We start from the raw sequence: 25,902 nt of genomic DNA on the forward strand, positions 1-25,902 counted from the left end.
AAATTCCCGACCGCGCAGTTGACGTGTGGGCCCAGCCGTGTGGCAACCTGTGTGGCGGCTGCGGACTGTGTCCAGCGGCTCCACAGTCGGCGCGGGGGGTGGGGGGGGGGGGGGGGGGGGAGCCTTGCTGCTGGCCAGTGGGGGCTTCGGTGAGAGCTGGGGGGACTGGTGGCCCAGGGTGGCAAGGGGAGGTCCAGAGGGGCCCCGTCAGGTTAGGTCCGCGCGCGGCCGACATGTTGTACAGCGCGACTGCTGCAGGTCGTCGCCATGCGCATGTGCGGCCACGGACCCGGCCATTCTCTGGCTGTTTATTTTGTGGAGGCCGTGCGTTTTACGTGGCGCGGCTGCGAGTCCCTCTCCGGTCCGAGGATCGGTGCTGGGGCCTCGCCCATTTTTCCCATGGAGAATGTTTCAATTCTCTGTGAATACCTTGCACAGCAAACGCAAGGTAAGATGAAATAAAGAGGTTGGTTTCATCCATCCACTTTTGCACTCGTACAATAAACGGGGAATGAGGAAAAAGGAAGAGGGTTCCGGGAATGACCACAATAAAATACAAGTTATTGTTTTCCATGTGTCCAGAATCCAAAGTCTAATGGAATGTTCCTTCAGAGGGAGGTTTACTGTTACGGGAGATCTGTCTTTCCAGCAGTGAGACTTCCATGATGGGGAAGACACAGAGAGTGAATCAGTCTGGGAGGAACAAGAGCCAATGTTTTAGCCATTTGCAGGTTTTTTAATTTATATTATTATTGAAGTTTTTCCATTTTAACAAATATCCAACAAAAGCTCAGGATTGGTGCAGCACAGCAGAAATGTCTCAGCAATACAGAAGTACAGGAGAGGACAGGAGGACGACAATACAGATGGATCAGTGTAATCATTAAACTTGGTGCATCCGTGTGTACCAATGGATAAAAGGGAGAGGAGAAAAAGGCCATGAAAACATGGTGAAACGGTGCACACCCTCCCACGTAGCGAGTGCTCGCACCGCCCACCAGAATCCAGGATAAGATCACGGCGTCAGGTTCGGGCGGGCGTCAGAACACATCTCCCCCAGCTTCAGTCATACCAGAGACATCAATAACATCTTTATGTCCCCTTCTCAGATACAAGACCTGTCTATACCTTAGCAGGAACCAGGCAACGATTCTTTAACCCCAAAATAACACACATAAATTTCAGAAAAAAAATCAACAAGGACACTCGTCCTAAAAGGACGCAATAAAACCCCAACTCCAGCACAGCACAGAACAATCACTCAACACAATTACACAGAGAAGACCAGCAAATATTCACACAATTGGTTCAAATTCTAATCAATGCAGCTTCCAAGAGAATTTAAAAAAGTACTACCAAAAGCAAAGGGTCTCAGGATAACAAGGAACAAGATACAGCCCTGAGCACACGGTCCCCTGGTGCACGCTCCTCACCACAAGACAAAAAAGGGACAAAGCTGCACATTTAAAACCTCACTCAGCCTCTCAGGACACCCCGGCCAAGAAGGAACCTCTGAAGCAAAAGGGGGCAACAGGAAAGCGACGACAGTACAAGACCTGGCCCGGCCCTGTACACAGAAGTCAGGAAAGCAAGGATAGCCACACTGTGCCAGGACACCCAACCTCACTCCTCTCTCACCACATCCGAGGGCAGCGCACACAAGAAGATTCATGCCGTCCACCACCAAGGAGATTCCACCCATAAGGAGAGGAAGATTTGTCGAGACACCCAACAACTGGGCATCTCTGGAGGGATGCGTCCTCCATCCCCGCACACGGCAAAGGCACCCCCCACCCCCACCGAGATACAATGTACCAAATCGGGGCCTACATCAGTACACTACCTCCCCAAGGAAAAGTAACCCCAAAGGAGAGGAACATCAGGATTAGCCAAAGGATGGCAGACAAGAACCAGCACCATATGTGATAAGTCGATTGTCATCTATATTACCATCTGTATGGAAATAATAATACATGTATAATTGTTGTAGTTCCAGCATCCGACCTCCAGGTGGTGTGAGTATGTAGACACGTGACCCGGACACACCATGTGTTCCAGGAGAAGCTGTGGTGAGGAGTTTGCAGCAGTCGCATATTAGAGTAGCCCTGTAGTATCTTAGTGTAAGTTAGTGTTAGACCATTATTTCCAACTGTATTAATCTTAGACATTTTAGTAATTTGTTAGTGTGTTAGTAATAAATAACTATGTTTATGAAACAAAGTCTAATGTTCTTTATTCACACGACAATATAAAGATTCAACATCTGCCCAATCAAAGAACATTGCACCGTGCACCGTCACAAAAAGGATACTCGGGGCAGAGCTGCGTAGCCTCATTGGCGTCAAAACACTGTCTCCCCACAGGAGACCCTGCTTCAACAAGGAGGGCATTCAGGAAGTCACTATATAATCCCACTTGGAGCAGGGTGCCTATCCCCCCCCTCAGCCTCACCCTCAGACCCAATGAGGGCTCAAACATCATTGATCCACAACACTCAGACTCTCACTCAAACGCTCCAACCCACAGGTTACTACCTCCCCAGTGGAACCTATCCCGAGAGGATTGATTGATGATTTGATTGATTGGTTTTATTGTTACGTGCACCGAGATACAGGGACAAGTATTGCTCTGCGTACAGTCCATACAAATCGTTCCATCCATGAAAAACAAAACATAGGACATACATAAATACACAATGTAAATACATAGACACAGGCATCGGGTGACGCATACGGAGCGCAGTACTACTCAGTGGAGAAGGTGTGTGAAGAGATCAGTTCAGTCCATAAGAGAGTTATTCAGGAGTCTAGTAACAGCAGGGAAGAAGCTGTTTTTTTATCTGTTAGTGCGTGTTCTCAGACTTTTGTATCTCACTGCCCGATAGAAGAGGTTGGATGAGAGAATAACCCGGGTGGGAGGGGTCTTTGATTATGCTGCCCGCTTTCCCAAGGCAGTGGGAGGTGTAGACAGAGTCAATGGATGGGAGGCGGGTTCGCGTGATGGACTGGGCTGTGTTCAAGACTCTCTGTAGTTTCTAATGGTCTTGCCCCGAGCAGTGGCCATACCAGGCTGTGGAGGAGGACCACAGGAGGAGCAGACTAGGGGCCTCCAAAGGGGACAACACAGGGAGGGAAACTCACTCCACCACCCAACAGACCCTCCGCCTGACCCAATAAACAGAGTTACTCCTGCCCTGCTGTAGCCGATCAAGTGACCACTGCCACTCCCAGGCAGCCAAGAGAATATTGAAGGAGACAAGTGGAACAAGGATTAACTGACCACACCCAGTTCCTCGTGCTCACTAGTCCCCTTGGTGTTCTCGTGTTTTGGGGCGATTTCTGTATCTTCCTCTGTGAGACTTCCGGGTGCGGCGATGACCAGCTGAGTCGCACGTTTCGGCAGCTCCCGGTGAAACGGACTTTTGGGCTCTTGATAGGAGCCCCAACGGCAATTTTGACGGCTAAAACCACTGTGCGGTAAACCAGAAGGGAATCCCCCCTGGATACGGATGAAAAAAGGAGGAGAAAGTGGCCGGATTGCAGTGGATCCTTTAGAACAGCGGCAAGGAAGGCAAGCAAAAACCAAGATGGCGTCGGAAGGTGGCAGTTTAACATGGGGCCCTGAACAACAAGAGTTCTTGAAATGCTGTGTGGAAGAGCTCAAAAAGGAAATGAAGAAAGAGCTGTTGGCCCCGATACTACAGGCGATCGAAGGGCTAAAGGAGGAACAGAAGACCCAGGAGCGGGAGCTTCGGGTCGTGAAGGCAAAGGCAGCCGAGAACGAGGACGACATACAGGGCCTGGTGGTGAAGACGGAGATGCATGAGGCACATCAGAAACGATGTGTGGAAAGGTTGGAGGCACTGGAGAACAATGCAAGGAGGAACAACCTGAGGATTCTTGGTCTTCCTGAAGGTGTGGAGGGAGCAGACGTCGGGGCATATGTGAGCACGATGCTGCACTCGTTAATGGGAGCGGAGGCCCCGGCGGGTCCGTTGGAGGTGGAGGGAGCAGACCGAGTGATGGCGCGAGGACCGAGAGCAGGAGAAATTCCCAGAGCCATAGTGGTGAGATTCCTCCGTTTTAAGGAGAAAGAAATGGTCCTTAGATGGGCAAAGAAAACTCGGAGCAGTAAATGGGAGAACGCGGTGATCCGCGTTTATCAAGACTGGAGTGCGGAGGTGGCGAGAAGGAGGGCGAGCTTTAATCGGGCCAAGGCGGTGCTTCATAAAAAGAAGATAAAATTTGGAATGCTGCAACCGGCAAGACTGTGGGTCACATATCGAGGCAGGCACCACTACTTTGAGACGGCGGATGAAGCGTGGACTTTTATTGTGGAAGAAAAACTGGAATGAGCGGGTTATTAAAAAGAACATTTGAACAAAGTGGTGGGGCGAATGTGGGGGGCGAAGAGGGGGGTTAAAAAGGGGGGAAAGAGGAGTTTTATGTACTAATCCTGCGATGTGGTAACTTTTCTCTCTTCCACAGGTGGTGATGGGGGGAGGAGGGGAGGTGGAGGAGATGGGGCGTTGGCCATTGGGGGCGGGGCCAAGGTAGAAGCACGGGCTTGGTTCCCGCGCTATGATAATCATGGCGGGAATAGAGAAGCAGGAAGGAGGGGGCGTCGCACGGTGCGAGCCGAGGTCACGGGGGGAAGCCGAGGTCGGCCAGAGTTTGCTGACTTCTGGGAGCAACATGGGGGGAGTAATTACGCTAGCGGGGGATCTAGCGGGGGGGGGGGGTGGGAGGGGGGAATTACTGGGTTGCTGCTGCTGGGGAGAGGGGGGAGCTGGTATGGAAGGGGATGGGCGGGGGGGCACCGCCTGGGGGAGATACAGCTGTGTGGGAACCGGGTGAGGAGCTGGAAAAAGGGGATGGCTAATCGACAAGGGGGGGGGTAGGAAGCCCCCCAACCCGGCTGATCACGTGGAACGCGAGAGGGCTGAACGGGCCGATAAAGAGGGCACGGGTACTCGCACACCTTAAGAAACTTAAGGCAGATGTGGTTATGTTACAGGAAACGCACCTGAAACTGATAGACCAGGTTAGGCTACGCAAAGGTTGGGTGGGGCAGGTGTTCCATTCGGGGCTAGATGCGAAAAACAGGGGGGTGGCTATATTAGTGGGGAAGCGGGCAATGTTCGAGGCAAAGACTATAGTGGCGGATAACGGGGGCAGATACGTGATGGTGAGTGGCAAACTACAGGGGGAGACGGTGGTTTTGGTAAACGTATATGCCCCGAACTGGGATGATGCCAATTTTATGAGGCGGATGCTAGGACGCATTCCGGACCTAGAGATGGGAAAGCTGATAATGGGGGGAGATTTTAATACGGTGTTGGAACCAGGGCTGGATAGGTCGAAGTCCAGGACTGGAAGGAGGCCGGCAGCAGCCAAGGTACTTAAAGATTTTATGGAGCAGATGGGAGGTGTAGACCCGTGGAGATTTAGCAGACCTAGGAGTAAGGTGTTTTCGTTTTTCTCCTATGTCCATAAAGTCTACTCGCGAATAGACTTTTTTGTGCTGGGAAGGGCGTTGATCCCGAAGGTGAGGGGAACGGAGTATACGGCGATAGCCATTTCGGATCACGCTCCACACTGGGTAGACTTGGAGATAGGGGAGGAAACAGGAGGGCGCCCACCCTGGAGAATGGACATGGGACTAATGGCAGATGAGGGGGTGTGTCTAAGGGTGAGGGGGTGCATTGAAAAGTACTTGGAACTCAATGATAATGGGGAGGTCCAGGTGGGAGTGGTCTGGGAGGCGCTGAAGGCGGTGGTTAGAGGGGAGCTGATATCAATAAGGGTACATAAAGGGAAGCAGGAGAGTAAGGAACGGTAGCGGTTGCTGCAAGAACTTTTGAGGGTGGACAGACAATATGCGGAAGCACCGGAGGAGGGACTGTACAGGGAAAGGCAAAGGCTACATGTAGAATTTGACTTGCTGACTACGGGCACTGCAGAGGCACAATGGAGGAAGGCACAGGGTGTACAGTACGAATATGGGGAGAAGGCGAGCAGGTTGCTGGCACACCAATTGAGGAAAAGGGGAGCAGCGAGGGAAATAGGGGGAGTGAGGGATGAGGAAGGAGAGATGGAGCGGGGAGCGGAGAGAGTGAATGGAGTGTTCAAGACATTTTATAAAAAATTATATGAAGCTCAACCCCCGGATGGGAGGGAGAGAATGATGGGCTTTTTGGATCGGCTGGAATTTCCCAAGGTGGAAGAGCAGGAAAGGGTGGGACTGGGAGCACAGATCGAGGTAGAAGAAGTGGTGAAAGGAATTAGGAGCATGCGGGCGGGAAAGGCCCCGGGACCGGATGGATTCCCAGTCGAATTCTATAGAAAATATGTGGACTTGCTCGCCCCGGTATTGACGAGGACCTTTAATGAGGCAAAGGAAAGGGGACAACTGCCCCCGACTATGTCTGAAGCAACGATATCGCTTCTCTTAAAGAAGGAAAAGGACCCGCTACAATGCGGGTCCTATAGACCTATTTCCCTCCTAAATGTAGATGCCAAGATCCTGGCCAAGGTAATGGCAATGAGAGTAGAGGAATGTGTCCCGGGGGTGGTCCACGAGGACCAAACTGGATTTGTGAAGGGGAGACAGCTGAACACGAATATACGGAGGCTGTTAGGGGTAATGATGATGCCCCCACCAGAGGGGGAAACGGAGATAGTAGTGGCGATGGATGCCGAGAAAGCATTTGATAGAGTGGAGTGGGATTATTTGTGGGAGGTGTTGAGGAGATTTGGTTTTGGAGAGGGGTATGTTAGATGGGTGCAGCTGTTGTATAGGGCCCCAATGGCGAGCGTGGTCACGAATGGACGGGGATCTGCATATTTCCGGCTCCAGAGAGGGACAAGGCAGGGATGCCCTCTGTCCCCATTATTGTTTGCACTGGCGATTGAGCCCCTGGCAATAGCGTTGAGGGGTTCCAAGAAGTGGAGGGGAGTACTTAGAGGAGGAGAAGAACACCGGGTATCTTTGTATGCGGACGATTTGTTACTATATGTGGCAGACCCGGCGGAGGGGATGCCAGAAATAATGCGGATACTTGGGGAGTTTGGGGATTTTTCAGGGTATAAATTGAACATGGGGAAAAGTGAGTTGTTTGTGGTGCATCCAGGGGAGCAGAGTAGAGAAATAGAGGACCTACCGTTGAGGAAGGTAACAAGGGACTTTCGTTACCTGGGGATCCAGATAGCCAAGAATTGGGGCACATTGCATAGGTTAAATTTAACGCGGTTGGTGGAACAAATGGAGGAGGATTTCAAGAGATGGGATATGATATCCCTGTCACTGGCAGGGAGGGTGCAGGCGGTTAAGATGGTGGTCCTCCCGAGATTCCTCTTTGTGTTTCAGTGCCTTCCGGTGGTGATCACGAAGGCTTTTTTTAAAAGGATAGAAAAGAGCATCATGGGTTTTGTGTGGGCCGGGAAGACCCCGAGAGTGAGGAAGGGATTCTTACAGCGTAGCAGGGATAGGGGGGGGCTGGCACTACCGAGTCTAAGTGAGTATTATTGGGCCGCTAATATTTCAATGGTGAGTAAGTGGGTGGGAGAGGAGGAGGGAGCGGCGTGGAAGAGATTAGAGAGGGCGTCCTGTAGGGGGACTAGCCTACAGGCTATGGTGACAGCCCCATTGCCGTTCTCACCGAGGAACTACACCACAAGCCCGGTGGTGGTGGCTACACTGAAGATTTGGGGACAGTGGAGACGACATAGGGGAAAGACTGGAGCCTTGGGGGGGTCCCCGATAAGAAACAACCATAGGTTTGCCCCGGGGGGAATGGATGGGGGATATGGAATGTGGCAAAGAGCAGGAATAACGCAACTGAAAGATCTGTTTGTGGATGGGAAGTTCGCGAGTCTGGGAGCGCTGACCGAGAAATATGGGTTGCCCCAAGGGAATGCATTCAGGTATATGCAACTGAGGGCTTTTGCGAGGCAACAGGTGAGGGAATTCCCGCAGCTCCCGACACAACAGGTGCATGACAGAGTGATCTCAAAGACATGGGTGGGGGATGGTAAGGTGTCAGATATATATAGGGAAATGAGGGACGAAGGGGAGACTATGGTAGATGAACTAAAAGGGAAATGGGAAGAAGAGCTGGGGGAGGAGATCGAGGAGGGGCTGTGGGCAGATGCCCTAAGCAGGGTAAACTCGTCGTCCTCGTGTGCCAGGCTAAGCCTGATTCAGTTTAAGGTATTACACAGGGCGCATATGACTGGAGCACGGCTCAGTAAATTTTTTGGGGTGGAGGATAGGTGTGCGAGGTGCTCGAGAAGCCCAGCGAATCATACCCATATGTTTTGGTCATGCCCGGCACTACAGGGGTTTTGGATGGGGGTGACAAAGGTGCTTTCAAAAGTAGTAGGGGTCCGGGTCGAACCAAGCTGGGGGTTGGCTATATTTGGGGTTGCACAAGAGCCGGGAGTGCAGGAGGCGAGAGAGGCCGATGTTTTGGCCTTTGCGTCCCTAGTAGCCCGGCGTAGGATATTGCTAATGTGGAAAGAAGCCAAGCCCCCGGGGGTGGAGACCTGGATAAATGACATGGCAGGGTTTATAAAGCTAGAGCGGATTAAGTTCGTCCTAAGGGGGTCGGCTCAAGAGTTCACCAGGCAGTGGCAACCGTTCATCGAATACCTCGCAGAAAGATAGATGGAATGGGAAAAAAGAAGGCAGCAGCAGCAGCCCAGGATTGGGGGGGGGGGGGGAGGAACCAGAAGGACTCTCAGGGTTGTTAATATATACTGTATAATATGTATAGGTCGTTGCTACAGATAATTATATATTGGTCTGTTAAATTATATTTTTGGAGAGTGTTACTTGTGATAAGGCAGTTGCCAATTAGGGTTAGTTTTCATTTTTGTTAATTATTATTTATTCATTTTCTGTTTATAAAATAGGTCATTGTTATTTGTGTTGTTATAATATTGTGTAAAGGATGCACAATGTACTGTGTTGGTTGACCAAAAATTTTCAATAAAATATTTATTTTAAAAAAAAATCTTCCTCTGTGAAGACAGATACACATTGTTTAGTTTCTCTGACATTTCCTTATTCCCCATTATAAACACTCCTGTCTCTATCTGGAACGGACTCACATTGGTCTTTATTAATCTATTTCTTTTCACATTCTTATAGGAGCTTTTCCAGTCGGTTTTTATGTTTCTCGTCAGTTTGATCCCATATTCTATTTTCTCTTTCACAATTTATTAGTCCTCCTTTGCTGAATTCTAAATCAATCACCAATCGACAGGCGTACGGTTATTTTGGCCTCTTTATGAGCCTCTTCCTTTGATCTAATGGAATCCTTAAATTTTCTCGTTAGCCACAGTTGCATCACTTTTCCTGTGGCTGTTTGTTCCTTAAAGGAGTCTACATTTGATGTCAACATGTAATAATACCTTAAAAATTAGTGATTGCCTGTCTATTGTCATATCTATTGTTGTAATGTCCCAATCTACCACAGACAACTTGCCTTTCAAACCTCGACAGTTTTCTTTGTGAAAAACACATGGATAAATTAAACAAAGGAACCATGTAACCACCATAGCCCATCTTCATGGCAACGTGGCATGCTTTCAGAGGTTCCAAACAGAAATGGGAACTAAATATCTTCCAACCACTGTTGTTATATTTACTTGCTATAAATATGGCAGCTAATAAGGTTGCCCTTCTTAATCTAGATATGAATAGGATATGCTTTCAGAGTCGCCAGGTATCAAATGATACCGCCACAAGGTTCAACCGGATATCGATCAAAGACCAAACAACCATAGTTAGTTAGTTCAAGATCAATAATACTTTATTTACACACAAGATTAACTTACACATGCAACATAAACACTACGAGCTAAATTACACCTATCACTATGACAACCTGTACTGAACTTCAGGCACCCGGCTTAGGTCAGAGGAACAGTGGCCTTTGCTCGAATCTGGATCTGCTGGGTCTGGAGAAGTAACTGTGGGGTTCAGCTAGGCTCATCCGCCTGGTAGCGAGCGTTGAACTTGACCGTGCTTCTGGTCGAGGTGCTGCAGATGGAGTCAGACGTTGCCGGAGCGCCACGTTGCCGGAGCGCCAGATCCAAAAGAGACCGAACACATGGCAGTGTCTCTCGTTATCCTTGGGGGGTTTCGCACTCTATTGGGCGGTCCTCAGGTTTGGACCCAATAATTCGTCAGTCCTCGATCACTGCTTTCGATCTGAGCCAATAAAGGGGAGGGTGCTTTGATGGCTGGGCGGGTCCTGAGCGGTCATTGACCTTGGCTGTTTATGCTTCCTGAGTAAAGGGAGTGGCGCCGATGTGTCTGGAATTGTATCGGATACCTGAGTACCAGTTCCTTTGTCTTAAGGAAATGGGTCATTAGCATGCAAATCGGCTGGGGGTTTCGATCCTGTCTGGTTCTGCTTACAAATATACATTTAGGCCTGCCTGAATCTTACATTGGCTATATTTCCCTTGAGGCTTTGCAAATGTCCATGTGTCTTTGTAAGTGGCCATCCCAGATGGCTACACCACCAAACACCCTTTCGCTCTGTGATCCTCGTGAAAGTTGAAGCCAGGAATTCACAACATGGCTCAATGATCATCAGCCCACTGGAGGCAAATTTGTGAGACCAACCAGTCCAGCAGGAAGAAACCCTCCGCCCATCCCTATTGATCACCTGACAGAATTAACAAAATGCAGTCCTGGATGCAATTGAGAGCAGAACAGCGGAATCCAACCCTTGTAATCAATTGTGAACTTGGTGTGTGAGCTTGTGCGATGAAACACAAAATCTCTCCTACACTGAGAGCAGATGAACGGCCTCTTCCCAGTGAGAACTCGGCGGTGTCTCCATAGTTGGGATGGATCACTGAATATCTCACCTACTCAGAGCAGGTGAACGGCCTCTCCCCAGTGTGAACTCGCTGGTGTGTCCGCAGGGTGGGTAACCGAGAGAATCCTTTCCCACACTGAGAGCAGGTGAATGGCCTCTCCCCAGTGTGAACTCGCTGGTGGCTCCGCAGGTGGGATAACTGAGTGAATCCCTTCCCACACTGAGAGCAGGTGAACGGCTTCTCCCCAGTGTGAACTCGCTGATGTCTCTGCAGGCTGGATAACTCAGTGAATCCCTTCCCACATTGAGAGCAGGTGAACGGCCTCTCCCCAGTGTGAACTTGCAGATGTTTCTGCAGGGCAGATGAACGTTTGAATCTCTTCCCACACTGAGGGCAAGTGAACGGTCTCTCCCCAGTATGAACTCTCTGGTGTGTCCGCAGTTGGGGCAACTGAGTGAATCCCTTCCCACACTGAGAGCAAGTGAATGGCTTCTCCCCAGTGTGAACTCTCTGGTGTGCCTGCAGGGTAGATGAATGACTGAATCCCTTCCCACACTGAGAGCAGTATAATGGCCACTCCCCAGTGTGAACTCTCTGGTGTGACTGCAGGATGGATAACCGAGTGAATCTCTTCCCACACTGAGAGCAAGTGAACGGCCTCTCCCCAGTGTGAACTCGCCGATGTCTCTGCAGGTCAGAGAATTGAGTGAATCCTTTTCCACACTGAGAGCAGGTGAATGGCCTTTCCCCAGTGTGAATGCGCCGATGAATTTCCAGCACAGACGGTGCTGTGAATCCCTTCCAACAGTCCTCACATTTCCATGGTTTCTCCATGTTTTTGGTCTCCTCGTGTCTGTCCAGTTCGGACAATCATTTGAGGCGTCGTCCACACACAGAACACGTGTAGGGTCTCTTCCCGCTGTGAATGGTGCGATGTTTTTTCAGGCTGTATAACTGGTTAAAGCTCTTTCCACAGTCAGTGCTCTGGAACACTCTCACTCGGGTGTTTTTCCAGTCACACTGATGTTTAAAATCTTTGAAGATGACTGATGAGGCAAACATTTCTCCTTTAGATTCGAAGGCCAATGATATTCAGGTCCCAAGGAATTGAGTGACTGTCAGATCCAGACGACATGTATTAGATTTCTGTCTTTAATTTGTCCTCTTTGAATCTCCTGTTAAAACAATTTACAAAAGACATCACTGTAAGTACAGGATAGAAATTCAGAACAAACAATTCTAGTTTCTCTGGAACTTTCTTTTCTCTTGCATTCCGCAACATCTGTAAATATCCATCCCACACACTCTCCCTCCATTCACTGTATCTAATATTCACCTTCCCAATTCTCCTGAAGGTGCTGATTCAGGCTGATTGACAGATCCATGCTCATTGCTTCCTGCCCTGGACACAGGGACCATAACATATCGGAGCTGCAGTCGGCCATTCGAACCTGCTCAACCATTCAATGAGAGCATTGGCCGATCTACCTCAGCACCATTTTCCCGCACTGTCCCCCATATCCCTCGATAACTTCACTTCCTTGAAACGTTCGCAACCTCTGTCTTGAAAATACTTGATGACTGAGGTTCCACAGTCCTCTGGGGTGGAGAATTCCAAATGCTGACAGGGGGAGTGAGGGGAAGCTGTGTTTGGTGGTGGAATCTTGCTGGAGTTGGCAGAACTGGCGGAGGATGATTTCTTCAATGCGGAGGCTGGTGGGGTGAAAAGTGAGGACAGTGGGGATTCAGTGGTTCTGGGAGGGAGGAGCGAGGGGGAGGGCAGAGGTGTGGGAGATGGTCGGACACGGGTGAGAGCCCCGTTGACCACAGTGGGTGGGAAGCCACGGTTAAGGAAGAATGAAGACATGTCAGCAGCACCGTTTTGGAAAGTGGCATCATCGGAACAGATGTGACGGAGGTGAAGGAACTGAGAGAATGGGATGGAGTCCTTGCAGGATGTGGGACATGAAGTGCTGGAGTCGACGTAGCTGTGGGAGTCGGTAGGTTTGTGATGGATATTAGTGGACAGTCTATCTCAGAAATTGAAACAGAAAGGTCAAGGAAGGAAAGGGAAGTGTTGGAGACAGACCATGTGGAGGTGATAGAGGGGTGCAAACCGAAGCAAAATGAATATATTTTTCCAGGCTTTGCAGAACACCTCCGGTCCATCCGCAAGCAGTTCCCAGACCTTCCTGTTGCTTGCCATTTCAACTCACCGCTCTGCTCTCAGTCCTGATTCACATAAAAGCCAGTGGGGAAATGAGGAAGATGAAACTTGATCCAGAATGCACTGCCTGACAGGCTGGTGGAAGCAGATTCAACACAGGGAGTTGGATAATTAGAAAGGGACTAGTTTTCAGGGTTCATGGGGAAAGGGCATGATAGTGGGACAAAATGAGTACTTCTTTCAAAGAGCCAGCACAGGCACGATGGGCCGAATGGCCTGTGTGGTGAGATTCTGTGATCAAAGATAAATAAATGTGTGTCTGCAATATGTACAGTGATGTCAATAACGCCTGGAATTCTGTTTTCCCAGTTTCAGAGTTGTCTCCCTTTCCTTCCAATTTGATTTTAGACAAGGAGAACAGAAGCAAATGGCTTTCAGTACATTGAGCAGCCCCGATGTCTATTCTCAGCCAGCGTCACACAGAGGGACAAGGGGTGGATTCTCAGACCAGCGAGTCAAGACAGCCTCTATAAATGGGCAGTTCCCACAATGTATTCAGTGACCACCCTGGGCGCTCCTGCCCTCCCCATCAGCTGGCTCGTGCCAGGGACCCGGGACCGATTCCCAGCTTGAGTCAGTGTCTGTGCAGAGTCTGCACATTCTCCCAGTGACTGCATGGGTTTCCTCCGGGTGCTCCAGTTTCCTCCCACAAGTCCCGAAAGACGTGCTTGTTATGTGAATTCGACATTCTCTGAATTCTCCCTCACTGTACCCGAACAGGTGCCGTAGTGTGGCGATTACGGTAATTTTATTGCAGTGATAATGGAAGCCTACTTGTGACACTAATAAAGATTTTTATTATTAGGTGGGATGAAGTATTGAATCTCTTCCCACAGTCAGAGCAGGCAAACGGCCTCTCATCAGTATGAACTCGCTGGTGTGGCCACAGGCTGGATGGAACACTGAATCCTTTCCCACACAGAGCAGCAGAATGGTCACACCCTGGCGTGACTGTGTCAATGGGTTTCCACTGTAGATGGACAACGAAACCTCGCTGGTGTCTCCGCAGTGTGGATGACCTTCTAAACTTCTTTGTGCAGTGAGAGCAGCTAAACGGTCTCTCCCCAGTGTGAATGCACTGGAGCATTTCCATCATTTCTCCATGGTGCGGGTGTGTCCTGCTGTCTCTCAAGGTTAGACAATCAGTTGAAGACTCACACAGAATACGTGTACGGTCTCTGCCCGCTGTGAATGGTGCAATGCTTTTTCAGGTTCTTTCCACAAGTCAGTGAACTGGAACACTCTCACTCGGGTGTGTGTCTCGGTCTCTTCCAGTCACACTGATGTTTTAAACCTTTTGAAGTAGACGGAACAATCAAACATTGGTCCTCCTGGATTTAAAAGCCGTTGATATTCAATGAATTGAGTCACGGTCAGATTTTGATATGACATTTAAAAAAAAATTTAGAGTACCCACTTCAGGGGTACTTCACGGTAGCATTGTGGATAGCACAATTGCTTCACAGCTCCAGGGTCCCAGGTTCGATTCCGGCTTGGGTCACTGTCTGTGCGGAGTCTGCACATCCTCCCCGTGTGTGCGTGGGTTTCCTCCAGGTGCTCCGGTTTCCTCCCACAGTCCAAAGATGTGCAGGTTAGGTGGATTGGCCATGATAAATTGCCCTTAGTGTTGGGTGGGATTACTAGGTTATGGGGATAGGGTGGAGGTGTTGACCTTGGGTAGGGTGCTCTTTCCAAGAGCCGGTGCAGACTCGATGGGCCGAATGGCCTCCTTCTGAACTGTAAATTCTATGAATTCATTTTTTCCAATTAAGGGGCAATTTAGCATGGTCAATCCACCTACCCTGCACATATTACATAGTTTACATAGAATTTACAGTGCAGAAGGAGGCCATTTGGCCCATCGAGTCTGCACCGGCTCCCGGAAAGAGTACCCCACCCAAGGTCAACACCTCCACCCCACTCCCACAACCCAGCAACCCCACCCAACACTAAGGGCAATTTTGGGCACTAAGGTCAATTTATCACGGCCAATCCACCTAACTTGCACATCTTTGGACTGTGGGAGGAAACCGGAGCACCCGGAGGAAACCCACGCACACACGGGGAGGACGTGCAGACTCCGCACAGACAGTGACCCAGCCAGGAATCGAACCTGGGACCCTGGAGCTGTGAATCAATTGTGCTAATCACTATGCTACCGTGCTGCCCACTGAAGTTTATATTATTTTAAAATATTTTTATTCAGGTTTTCAAAATTTTATCATTTGTACAACAAAAAAACAGACCCAAACCCCAACGCCTTTCACCCAAACCTCCAAACTGCCCTCCTGCTCTTTGACGGTCACCAGATCCCCAAAATATAACACAAACAAAACCCATCTCTGGTGAACCCCTCAACTGCCCCTCTCAGAGCAAATTTCACCTTCTCTGACTACAAGAACTCCATTAGATCCCCCAGCCGTGCCGAGGCCCGGGGGGGGGGGGGGGAGGGGGAGGAAGCTGCTCTCCACCTCAACAGGTCCCGTCTGCAGGCAATCAACAAGGCGAAGGCTGAAACATCTGCCCACTCACCCTTCTGCAGCTCCAGCAGGTCTGACACCCGAATATGGCCTCCAGGGGACCCGGCTCCAAGTCCACGTGCAGAACCTTAGACATGGTGCTGAAAATTGACCCCCAAAATTTGTCCAACTTTGGGCAGGACCAGAACATGTGGACTTGATTGGCTGAACCCCTCCCACACTGCTCACAGCTATCCCCCCACCCCCTTGTACAACCGGCCCATCCTCACCTTCATTACACCCTGTGCACAACTTTCAACTGAATCAACCCCAGCCTCACACACGACATTGAGGTGTTAACCCTCCGCAGCGCCTCACACCATAGTCCTCCCTCCAACACCATCCCAAACTCTTCCTCCCACTTGGCCTTAATCCTTTCCATGGACACCCCGTCCTCCTCCATAATCCTACCATAGATCGCCAAAACAACCCACCCCCCACTGACAACAACGAGGGGTACGGTGCCAAATTCCGCACTTGCACGGGCCTGCCATCGACAAGGGGGAAAAGAGATGGAAAGGGGGATAAAAGAAAGTGTTTTACTCAGAGATTGGACAGAGGAGGAAGTTTCAGTCTGTGTGAACGTCAATCTTCATTCAGAGACAGAGGAAGCAGCAGCTTCCTGGGGAATCTCTCGGCAGCCATCACCACAAATTCCGCACTCTGATTGGCAGGAAGACCCGTGCCCTTCCGATCTTCCTCGGATTCCCATTGGTCTCTGATGGCGCCAGATGGGACGGGAACAAGCCCACGTAGAGAAGGAGGGTCTCCTCCCTCCGGGTAGAGGAGCTGCTGTCCAATCCGCAGCATCGTGTTTCTGTGACCAGTGATATTGCCCCAATAGGAGGCTGACCTGGGTACGTCCCTCTGAGTCATCCTGACGTCACAATAGAGCTGCCTGAATCAGCCAATAGAGATCATTCTGCTCCACAATGACGTTTCCGGATTCCAGTGCGCAGTCCGACGCGCGGGCGCGGCTGCTCTTGTTCCCCCGACACCTCCTCAGGACAAGGTTTCCAGGCAACCGGCTGCGGCCACAGGGAGAAGCCGCTTGGTGATCTCCGCCACTGAGCATGTTCAAGGTTGAGAAGAAGCTGCGCATGTTCAAGGTAGAGGAGAAGCTGCGCATGTTCAAGGTGGAGGAAAATCTGCGCATGTTCAAGGCGGAGGAAAATCTGCGCATGTTCAAAGTAGAGGAAAAACTGCCCATGTTCAAGGTAGAGGAAAAGCTGCGCATATACGGAAGTGCCCATCCCTGACCTTTCTCCTCAGGTATTGACCAATGGGACCAGTGGGAGGACCGGAAGGACTCTGGTCCTCCAGTCAATCAGAGCGCGTGCTTTGTGTGAATAAAGATTGAGCTTCACACAGATTGAAATGTGTCCTCCTGACTCCAACATCTGTAAGTAAAACACTTTCTTTTCTCCCCTTTCCATTTCTTTTCTCATTCTGACTTTCAGTTGGTCACTTCCAGCAACTGAAGGGAAAGGAAGTGAATCCAGGGAGGGTGCAGACTCTGGAAAGGTTGGCCCAAGTCTCTCTCTCTTAGAATCACAGACGACAGCACAGATAAGGCCCTTCGGCCAATCAAGTCATCACCAATGCATGAAAAACACCTGACTTGCCTACCAAATGCCATTTGTCAGAGCGTGGCCCAAAGCCTTGAATGTTATGACATGCCAGGTCATTCAGGTACTTTTTAGAAGGATGTGAGGCCTCTTACACCCTCCCAGGCAGTGCATTCGAGACCATGATGTGGAGATGCCAGCGTTGGACTGGGGTAAGCACAGTAAGAAGTCTTGCAACACCAGGTTAAAGTCCAACAGGTGTTTCGAATCACTAGCTTTTGGAGCACAGCTCCTTCATCAGCTGAGTGAAGAGGTGGGTTCCACAACCACATATATAGACAAAGTCAATGATGCAAGACAATACTTTGAACGTAAGTATTTGCAGGCAATTAAGTCTTTACAGGTCCAGATGTAGCGACTGGAGAGAGGGATAATCGCAGGTTAAAGAGGTGTGAATTGTCTCAAGCCATGTCAGTTGGTAGGATTCCACAAGCTCAGGCCAGATGGTGGGGGTGAATGTAATTAGACATGAATCCAAGGTCCCGGTTGAGGCCGTACTCGTGCGTGTGGAACTTGGCTATCAGTTTCTGCTCGGCGATTCTGCGTTGGAGAAGGTTTACCGTAGATCAGAGGCTGAATGCTCTTGACTGCTGAAATGTTCCCCGACTGGAAGGGAACATTCCTCCCTGGCAGTTGTCGCACAAAGTCGTTTCATCCGTTTTCGCAGCATCTACATGGTCTCGCCAATGTACCACGCCTCGGGACATCCTTTCCTGCAGCGTATGAGGTAGACCATGTTGGCCGAGTCGCATGAGTCTGTACCGCGTGCCTGTTGGGTGGTGTTCCCACGTGTAATGATGGTACCCATGTTGGTGATCTGGCACGTCTTGCACAGGTTGCCATAGCAGGGTTGTGTGGTGTCGTGGTCGCTGTTCTCCTGAAGTACCATGACCACCCTCTGGGTAAACAGGTTTTTTCTCAATTCTCCCCTAATAATAATAATCTTTTATTGTCAGAAGTATGAAGTTACTGTGAAAAGCCCTTAGTCACCACATCCCGGCGCCTGTCCGGGTAAGCTGGTATGGGAATTGAACCCGTGCTGCTGGCTTTGTTCTGCATTACAAACCAGCTGTCTAGCCCGCTGAGCTAAACCAGCCCAAAACCTCCTACTCGTAGAATCTCATAGAACTTACAGTGCAGAAGGAGGCCGTTCGGCCCATCGAGTCTGCACCAGCCCTTGAAAAGAGCACCCCACCCAAGCCCACGCCTCCACCCTATGGCCATAACCCCACTTAACCTTTTTGGACACTAAGGGCAATTTATCACGACCAATCCACCGAACCTGCACATCTTTGGAAGGTGCGAGGAAACCTGAGCACCGGAGGAAACCCACGCACACACTGGGGGAACGTGCAGACTCCGCACAGACAGTGACCCAAGCCGGGAATCGAACCCGGGACCCTGGAGCTGTGAAGCAACTGTGCTACCCACTGTGCTACCGTGTTGCCTCATCTTGAACTTGTGTCCACTCTTCAACTAAGGTGAACAGCTGCTCTCTATCCACCCTGTCCATGCCCCTCATAATCTTGTACACCTTGATCAGGTTGTCCCTCAGTCTTCTCTGATTCACTGAAAACAACCCAAGCCTATCCAACTTCTCTTCATAACTTAACCGTTCCATCCCAGGCAACATCCTGGAGAATGGGCTCTGCACCTCCTCCAGTGCACTTCCATCCTTCCTATATAGTGGCGACCAGAATTGCACACAGTACTCCAGCTGTGGCCTCACCAAAGTTCTACACAATACCAACATGACCTCCCTGCTTTTGAAATCTATATCTCGGGTTGAATGGGCCGGTTAAACGATCTTGTGTTCTTGTGCATCTGATGAATTTGAATGCGGACATTGTGTTCTTGCAGAAGACGCACATAAAGGTGGAAAATCAGATGAGGCTAAGGAAGGGGTGGGTGGGGCAGGGATTCCCGTACCAGCTTAGACATGAAGACAAGGGTGATGGCGCTGTTGGTTAATAAGTGAGTGGCTTTTGAGGTGGGGGAACATTGTGGCCGATCCAGGGGGTGGGTATGTGATGGTTAGTGGGAAGTTGGAGGGGATGCCAATGGTCCTGGTGAATGTTTATGCCTGAATTGTGAATATGTGGACTTTGAGGTGGGTGTTTAGGAGCATCCAGGACTTGGACATCCATAGGCTGATTATGGTTTGTGTTGCCGAGGAGGGAGGCGGGGTGGGGGAGCGGGGTGGGGGAGGGGGGGGGGGGGCGGGGGGGTCGCTGAATCAGCACCTTCAGGAAAATTGGAAGGGTGATTATTAGATACAGCAGAGTGAGAATGGAGGGAGAGTGTGTGGGATGGAGATTTACAGCTTTTGGGAATGAGAGAGGAAAGAATGTTCTCTAGGAACTAGAATTGTCTGTTCTGAATTTCTATCCTGTACTGACAGTGATGATTTTTGTAATTTGTTTTTACAGGATATTAGAAAAGGAGGAATTACAGACCGAAATCGCAAAAGTCACATCTCGATCTGACAGTCCTTGGGACCTGAATATCATCGGCCTTTGAATCTAGAAAGAGAAATGTTTGACTAATCTGTCTGCTTGAAAAGACTTTAAACATCAATGTGACTGGGAAAGCACCGAGACACACACACCCGAGTGAGAGTGTTCCAGAGCACTGACTGTGGAAAGAGCTTTAACCAGTTACACAGCCTGGAGAAACATCACATCATTCACAGCGGGGAGAGAACGTACACGTGTTCTGTGTGTGGATGAGGCTTCAACTGATTGTCCGACCTGGAGAGACACAAGGACACCCAATACATGGAGAAACCGTGGAAATGTGAAGCTTGTGGGAAGAGATTCCGAGTCCGATCGAAGCTGGAGATTCATCAACGCAGTCACACAGGGGAGAGGCCATTTACCTGCCCTGTGTGTGGGAAGGGATTCACTGAATTTTCCAGCCTGAAGTCACATGAAAGAGTTCACTCTGTGGAGAAGCCGTTTCCCTGCTCTCAGTGTGGGAAGGGATTCAGACATTCATCCACCCTGAAGTCACATCAGCGAATTCATACTGGGGAGAGACCGTTCACCTGCTCTCAATGTGAGAAGAGATTCACTGCGTTATCTAGCTTGAAGTCACACCAACGGGTTCACACTGGGGAGAAGCCATTCACCTGCTATCAGTGTGGGAAGGAATTCAGTCAGGTATCCAACCTGAAGACACACCAGCGAGTTCACACTGGGGAGAAGCTATTCACCTGCTCTCAGTGTGGGAAGGAATTCACTGCGTTATTCAGCCTGAAGTCACATCAGCGAATTCACACTGGGGAGAAGCCATTCACCTGCTCTCAGTGTGGGAAAGGATTTACTCAGTCACCCCACCTGCAGGCACACCAGCGAGTTCACAGTGGGGAGAGACCGTTCCCCTGCTCTCAGTGTGGGAAGGAATTCAGAGATTTATCCACCCTGCGGACACACCAGCGAATTCACACAGGGGAGAGGCCGTTCACCTGCTCTCAGTGTGGGAAGAGATTCGCTCAGTTATCCAGCCTGACGATACACCAGCGGGTTCACACAGGGGAGAGGCCGTTCATCTGTTCTCAGTGTGGGAAGGGATTCAGACATTCATCCACCCTGTGGAGACATGAGCGATTTCACACTGGGGAGAAGCCGTTCACCTGCTCTCAGTGTGGTAATGGATTCACTCAGTTATCCCACTTGAAGAGTCACCAGCGAATTCACACTGGGCAGAAGCCCTTCACCTGCTCTCATTGTGGGAAAGGATTCCGACATTCATCTAACCTGCAGAGACATCAGCGAGTTCACACGGGGAGAGGCCATTCACCTGCTCTGATTAGGGGAGGCATTGAGTGATCTATCTCACTTGCGGAGACACCGGCGAGTTCGCACAGGGGAGAGGCCATTCATCTGCTCTCAATGTGGGAACACATTTTGTGTTTCATCACAACTACTGAGACACCAACAAGTTCACAATTGATTGCAGGGATTGAATTCTGCTGTTGTAGTTTCTGCTCTCAATTGCATTCAGAACTGCAATTTATTCATCCTGTCAATTGGTCAATACGGATAGTCTTTCTACTGGAAAGACTGGTCTTGCAACGTTTCCTCCAGTGGGCTGATGCTCTTTGAGCTTTGTTGCGAATACATGGTTTCCAATTTCACAAGGGTCAAGAGTGGAAATGTGTTGGAAGTTAGAAGATATTTAGTTCCCATTTCTGTTTGGAACCCCCTAAAGCATGCCACGTTGCCATGAAGATGGGCTTTGGTGGTTACATGGTTCTTTGTTTAATTTTTCTGTGTGTTTCTCAAAGAAGGAAACTGTTGAGGTATGAGGGACAGGTTGTCTGTGGTAGGTTGGGAAATTACAATAAAAGGTTAGACAATAAACAGACATTTGCTGGCATTTAAAGATTTATTACATATTTGCAACAAATACACATTCCTTTCAGCAACAAAAATCCACAGGAAAAGTGATGCAGTAATTCTTCCCACCTACTGAGACACCAAAAGGTTCACAATTGATTGCAGGAGTTGGCTTCTGTTATTGTTTCTACTCTCAATTATATCCAGCACTGCCTTTCGTTCATTTTCACAGCTGCTCAGATATAGATTCCTTTAAGAAACAAAACTCCAACAGGAATGGTGGTGCAACCGTAGCGAACAAGAAAAGTTACAGATTCCATTAGATCCAAGGAAGAGGCTCATAAAGTGGCAAAAATAGTCGTGAGCCTGAGGATTGGGAACTAGTTTTAGAATTTAGCAAAAGAGGATCAAGAAACTGATAAAGAGAAAATAGAATATGAGAGCAAACTGGGGAGAACTGGAAAAGCTCCTATAGGAATGTGAAAAGGAAAAGATTAGCAAAGACCAATGTGTGTCCATTCCAGACAGAGACAGGAGAGTTTATAATGGGGAATAAGGAAATGGCAGAGAAACTAAACAATGTGTGTCTGTCTTCATGGAGGAAGATACAGAAATTCTCCCCAAAACATGAGAACACCAAGGGGTTCTCACAATTGTGAGCATGAGTGAAAAAGTAGTACTGGAGAATGTAATTGGATTAAAAATTAATAAATCCCCAAAAGCTGATGCAGCATGGGTTCACAAAGGGTAGGTCGTGTCTGACTAATTTGGTAGAATTTTTTGAGGCCGTTACCAGTGCAGTAGATAACGGGGAGCCAATGGATGTGGTATATCTGGATTTCCAGAAAGCTTTTGACAAGGTGCCACACAAAAGGTTGCTGCATAAACTAAAGATGCATGGCATTGAGGTAAAGTGGTAGCATGGGTAGAGGATTGGTTAACTAACAGAAAGCAGAGAGTGGGGATAAATGGGTGTTTCTCTGGTTGGCAACCTGTAACTAGTGGGGTCCCTCAAGGATCAGTGTTGGGCCCGCAGTTGTTCACAATTTACATGGACGATTTGGAGTTGGGGACCAAGTACAATGTGTCAAAGTTTGCAGACGACACTAAGATGAGTGGTAAAGCAAAAGGTGCAGAGGATACCGGAAGTCTGCAGAAGGATTTGGATAAGTTAGGTGAATGGGCTAGGGTCTGGCAGATGGAATTCAATGTTGCCAAGTGTGAGGCTATCCATTTTGGGAGGAATAACAGCAGAATGGATTATTATTTAAACGGTAAGATGTTAAAACATGCTGCTGTGCAGAGGGACCTGGGTGTGCTGGTGCACGAGTCGCAAAAAGTTGGTGTGCAGGTGCAACAGGTGATTAAGAAGGCTAATCGAGTTTTGTCTTTCATTGCTAGAGGGATGGAGTTCAAGACTAGTGAGGTTATGCTGCAATTGTATACGGTGTTGGTGAGGCCGCATCTGGAGTATTGTGTTCAGTTTTGGTCTCCTTACCTGAGAAAGGACATATTGGCACTGTAGGGAGTGCAGAGGAGATTCACTAGGTTGATCCCAGAGTTGAGGGGATTAGATTATGACGAGAGGTTGAGTAGACTGGGACTGTACTCATTGGAGTTAAGAAGGATGCGGGGGGGGGGGGGAATCTTATTGAGACAGAGCAAATTATGAAGGGAATAGGTAGGATAGATGCGGGCAGGTTGTTTCCACTGGTCGGGGAAAGCAGAACTAGGGGGCATAGCCTCAAAATAAGGGGAAGTAGATTTAGGACGGAGTGTAGGAGGAACTTCTTCACCCAAAGGGTTGTGAATCTCTGGAATTCCTTGCCCAGTGAAGCAGTTGAGGCTCCTTCTTTAAACATTTTTAAGAAAAAGATGGATGCCTTTTTAAAGAATAAAGGGATTCGGGAAGATGGTGTACGGGCCAGAGAGTGGAGCTGAGTCCACAAAGATCAGCCATGATCTCATCAAATGGCGGAGCAGGCTCGAGGGGCCAGATGGCCTACTCCTGTTCCTAATTCTTATGAATCCGACCAAGGTTCCCATTTTACGGGACGTGTCATGCAGAACGTCCTCATGATATTTGGCATCACCCAAAAATTCCACATAGCATACCACCCACGTGGTATCGTGGAGTGCATGAATCGGACCCTAAAAACCACCCTCAGAAAAATGGTCCAGCAGAACAACAGCACTTGGGACTCAGTCCTCCCTTTTGTGCTGATGTTTTTGCGTAACACTATTTCTACCTCCAGAGGTTACACACCACACACCCTCCTGACCGGACGCCCCATGCAAGGCACAGAATATTTGTTAGGTTTGGACCTGACCAGCCCCGAAATGACGGCCCTCACACACGAGAAAGCCGTGGAGCAATTAGTTGCAAATGTTAAAACGGCTCAGCTAGCAACCACAGTAAAATTGGGCACCAAGAAGAAACAGAGCAAGGCTTATTTCGACAAGACAGTGCATGCGACTGAGTATAGTATCTGACAGCAAGTGATGCTTTCTGTATATATCCCCAGCACATTCTTGTCACCAAAATACTCGGGTCCGTATTACATTGCGGATAAAGTAAGCCCTTCCGTTTACAAAATAAAGTACCCCAATGGTAAGACTGCATGGTTTCATATAAACCAGCTGAAGGCTTATGGAACACAGTCGAACCACGCACACCACGTCATGCTTGACGCAGCACACCACACCCCGCCCACAGCCAACATAACCCTACCAACCCCCACCACGACCAGCCCAGCCACGACTCGACCTCGACTCCATCCCCGAAATATACACTCCGCCCCGGAACGCCCACAGACTGCAGCAGCAGAGACAGCGACTGTGGCTTGGACGATAGCCACAGCACGCCTCCCTACTATCCCCATGCACCAGGACCCACAACTAGCGACTCCGACTTCGATCCAAGTGATCCCTTCCTGATCACTTTCCTGAACAAGTCCCACCACCGAACCACACTGATGACCCCGCTTTTGTCCCCACACAACTAGACACCAATTAGTGGCACCGAGACAACTCATACCGACTCGTCCGCAACGACGAGAGTGACCCTACCTCACACCTTGCAGCCCTTTCAGCCCTAATCCACTCCAGAGTTTGGCACCCGGGAGAAGAGGACGACCTTGGGTCTGACTCCCAAACCGCCAACCCCTTTGCGACCCTGTTCGCAACCGAGAACTGAGGTGCCCAGATGATGTTTCAAAGGAACCGCTTGGGAGAAGTGTTGTCCTTTCTGATGGAACCTGCAGAATGTTTATGGTGTTTGTAAGTTTGTTCAATGTTGTATGTCCGACAGGAGAATTTTTCTCACTGCCACACGCCTATTTGGCCGAAGCCTCTGAGAACTTGCCTTCAGAGACTAACCATTGCCAGACGCCAATCCACCTGAAACCTCTGAGGACTTACCCACAGAGACCCACCATTGCCAGACACTTGTTCAGAGGAACTAGCTTGTCTGCAGACACTTGTTCGTGTACCAGATGCCCGATCGTAACTGCCCTTCTGGTTCGAAGGATAGAACCACTACGGCAGCCCCACCACGATGACTACATTTTTGCCCGTTCTTGTGGTTGCTCAGGCAGTGGAGAAACGGCTTGAGACCCGCCCTGCCTGGAAACCCCCCGCTGGTCAACTACGCTCGGGTAGGAGAGATACGGCATTGGTAGCCATCCTACCCGGGGACTCCATCCAAATCGTACCCGTCGCGGCCCATACGCACCTCATTTTGGCATTTTTCAGTTCAAAGGGTTTTGTTTGTTTAGGTAACCTTTAGGTTGCCAGCCACCTGCTATTTACATCCTGGAACATTTGGATGCTAAATCAGCACTGGTTCATCATTGGGAAGTGTGTCTTCTCCTAAAATTTGTTTTTTTTTTAAATGAGGGAGTCACACATAGTGACCAATTATAAAGGGAATAATTGGCACAAAAGGACAGACACACTAGCATACCAGATATTAAACAAAGATAGTTACAGACACTATGCTTGTTTCTACAGAAGCTCCAGGATCGGAGAAAACAAAGAAAGAAAAGGAAAGAGATCAGCCATGAGGACTTCCTTCATATGGATCAACATAATGTTATTGGACATTTGGTTGCGCGTGACCGCGAACCCCATGACTTCAAACCCCCCAGCCTTTAATGTTTCATTGCCCCGCAGTACCCAGAGCCCAGTCACCAGTGACACTACATCTTCTTGGTGTGCCAGGTTCATAACCTGGTACTCCCTGTCCTTTGTGATCGAAACACTATTAGCGTTGGTGATACTCTGCTGTGTAGTGCAGACTATGCGTCTACGAAAATAAAGAAGGATAACCTACCGCGCTCGAACCCCGGT

The 25,902-nt window shown here is 49.4% G+C and overlaps 2 protein-coding genes and 1 long non-coding RNA gene across 8 annotated transcripts in view; 1 reads left to right on the forward strand and 2 right to left on the reverse strand.

The window, feature by feature from the left end:
* LOC140422014 (uncharacterized) overlaps positions 1 to 25,902 on the reverse strand; it is a 332,008-nt gene that overhangs the window by 235,076 nt on the left and 71,030 nt on the right. The gene's annotated exons all lie outside the window — the stretch shown is intronic.
* Positions 9,796 to 16,467, reverse strand: LOC140420038 (uncharacterized). The gene is made up of 2 exons (XR_011946152.1): positions 16,128 to 16,467; positions 9,796 to 12,013 (listed from the first exon to the last, which is right to left on the reverse strand). It is a non-coding gene; the product is annotated as an uncharacterized lncRNA (long non-coding RNA).
* Positions 16,574 to 21,580, forward strand: LOC140420037 (uncharacterized). 5 transcript variants are annotated; one of them, XM_072504061.1, is made up of 2 exons: positions 16,574 to 16,693; positions 19,642 to 21,580. In XM_072504061.1, the coding sequence occupies exon 2, from the start codon at positions 19,990 to 19,992 to the stop codon at positions 21,040 to 21,042; it is 1,053 nt and encodes a 350-aa protein (XP_072360162.1). In that variant the 5' UTR covers positions 16,574 to 16,693; positions 19,642 to 19,989; the 3' UTR covers positions 21,043 to 21,580. The 5 variants fall into 5 exon arrangements, with proteins under 5 accessions (XP_072360162.1, XP_072360160.1, XP_072360159.1 ...); XM_072504059.1 differs by having other exon boundaries at positions 16,614 to 16,801; XM_072504058.1 differs by lacking the exon at positions 16,574 to 16,693 and adding an exon at positions 16,722 to 16,986.

This window comes from Scyliorhinus torazame, chromosome 5 (assembly GCF_047496885.1).
Source record: "Scyliorhinus torazame isolate Kashiwa2021f chromosome 5, sScyTor2.1, whole genome shotgun sequence".
Taxonomy (NCBI): domain Eukaryota; kingdom Metazoa; phylum Chordata; class Chondrichthyes; order Carcharhiniformes; family Scyliorhinidae; genus Scyliorhinus; species Scyliorhinus torazame.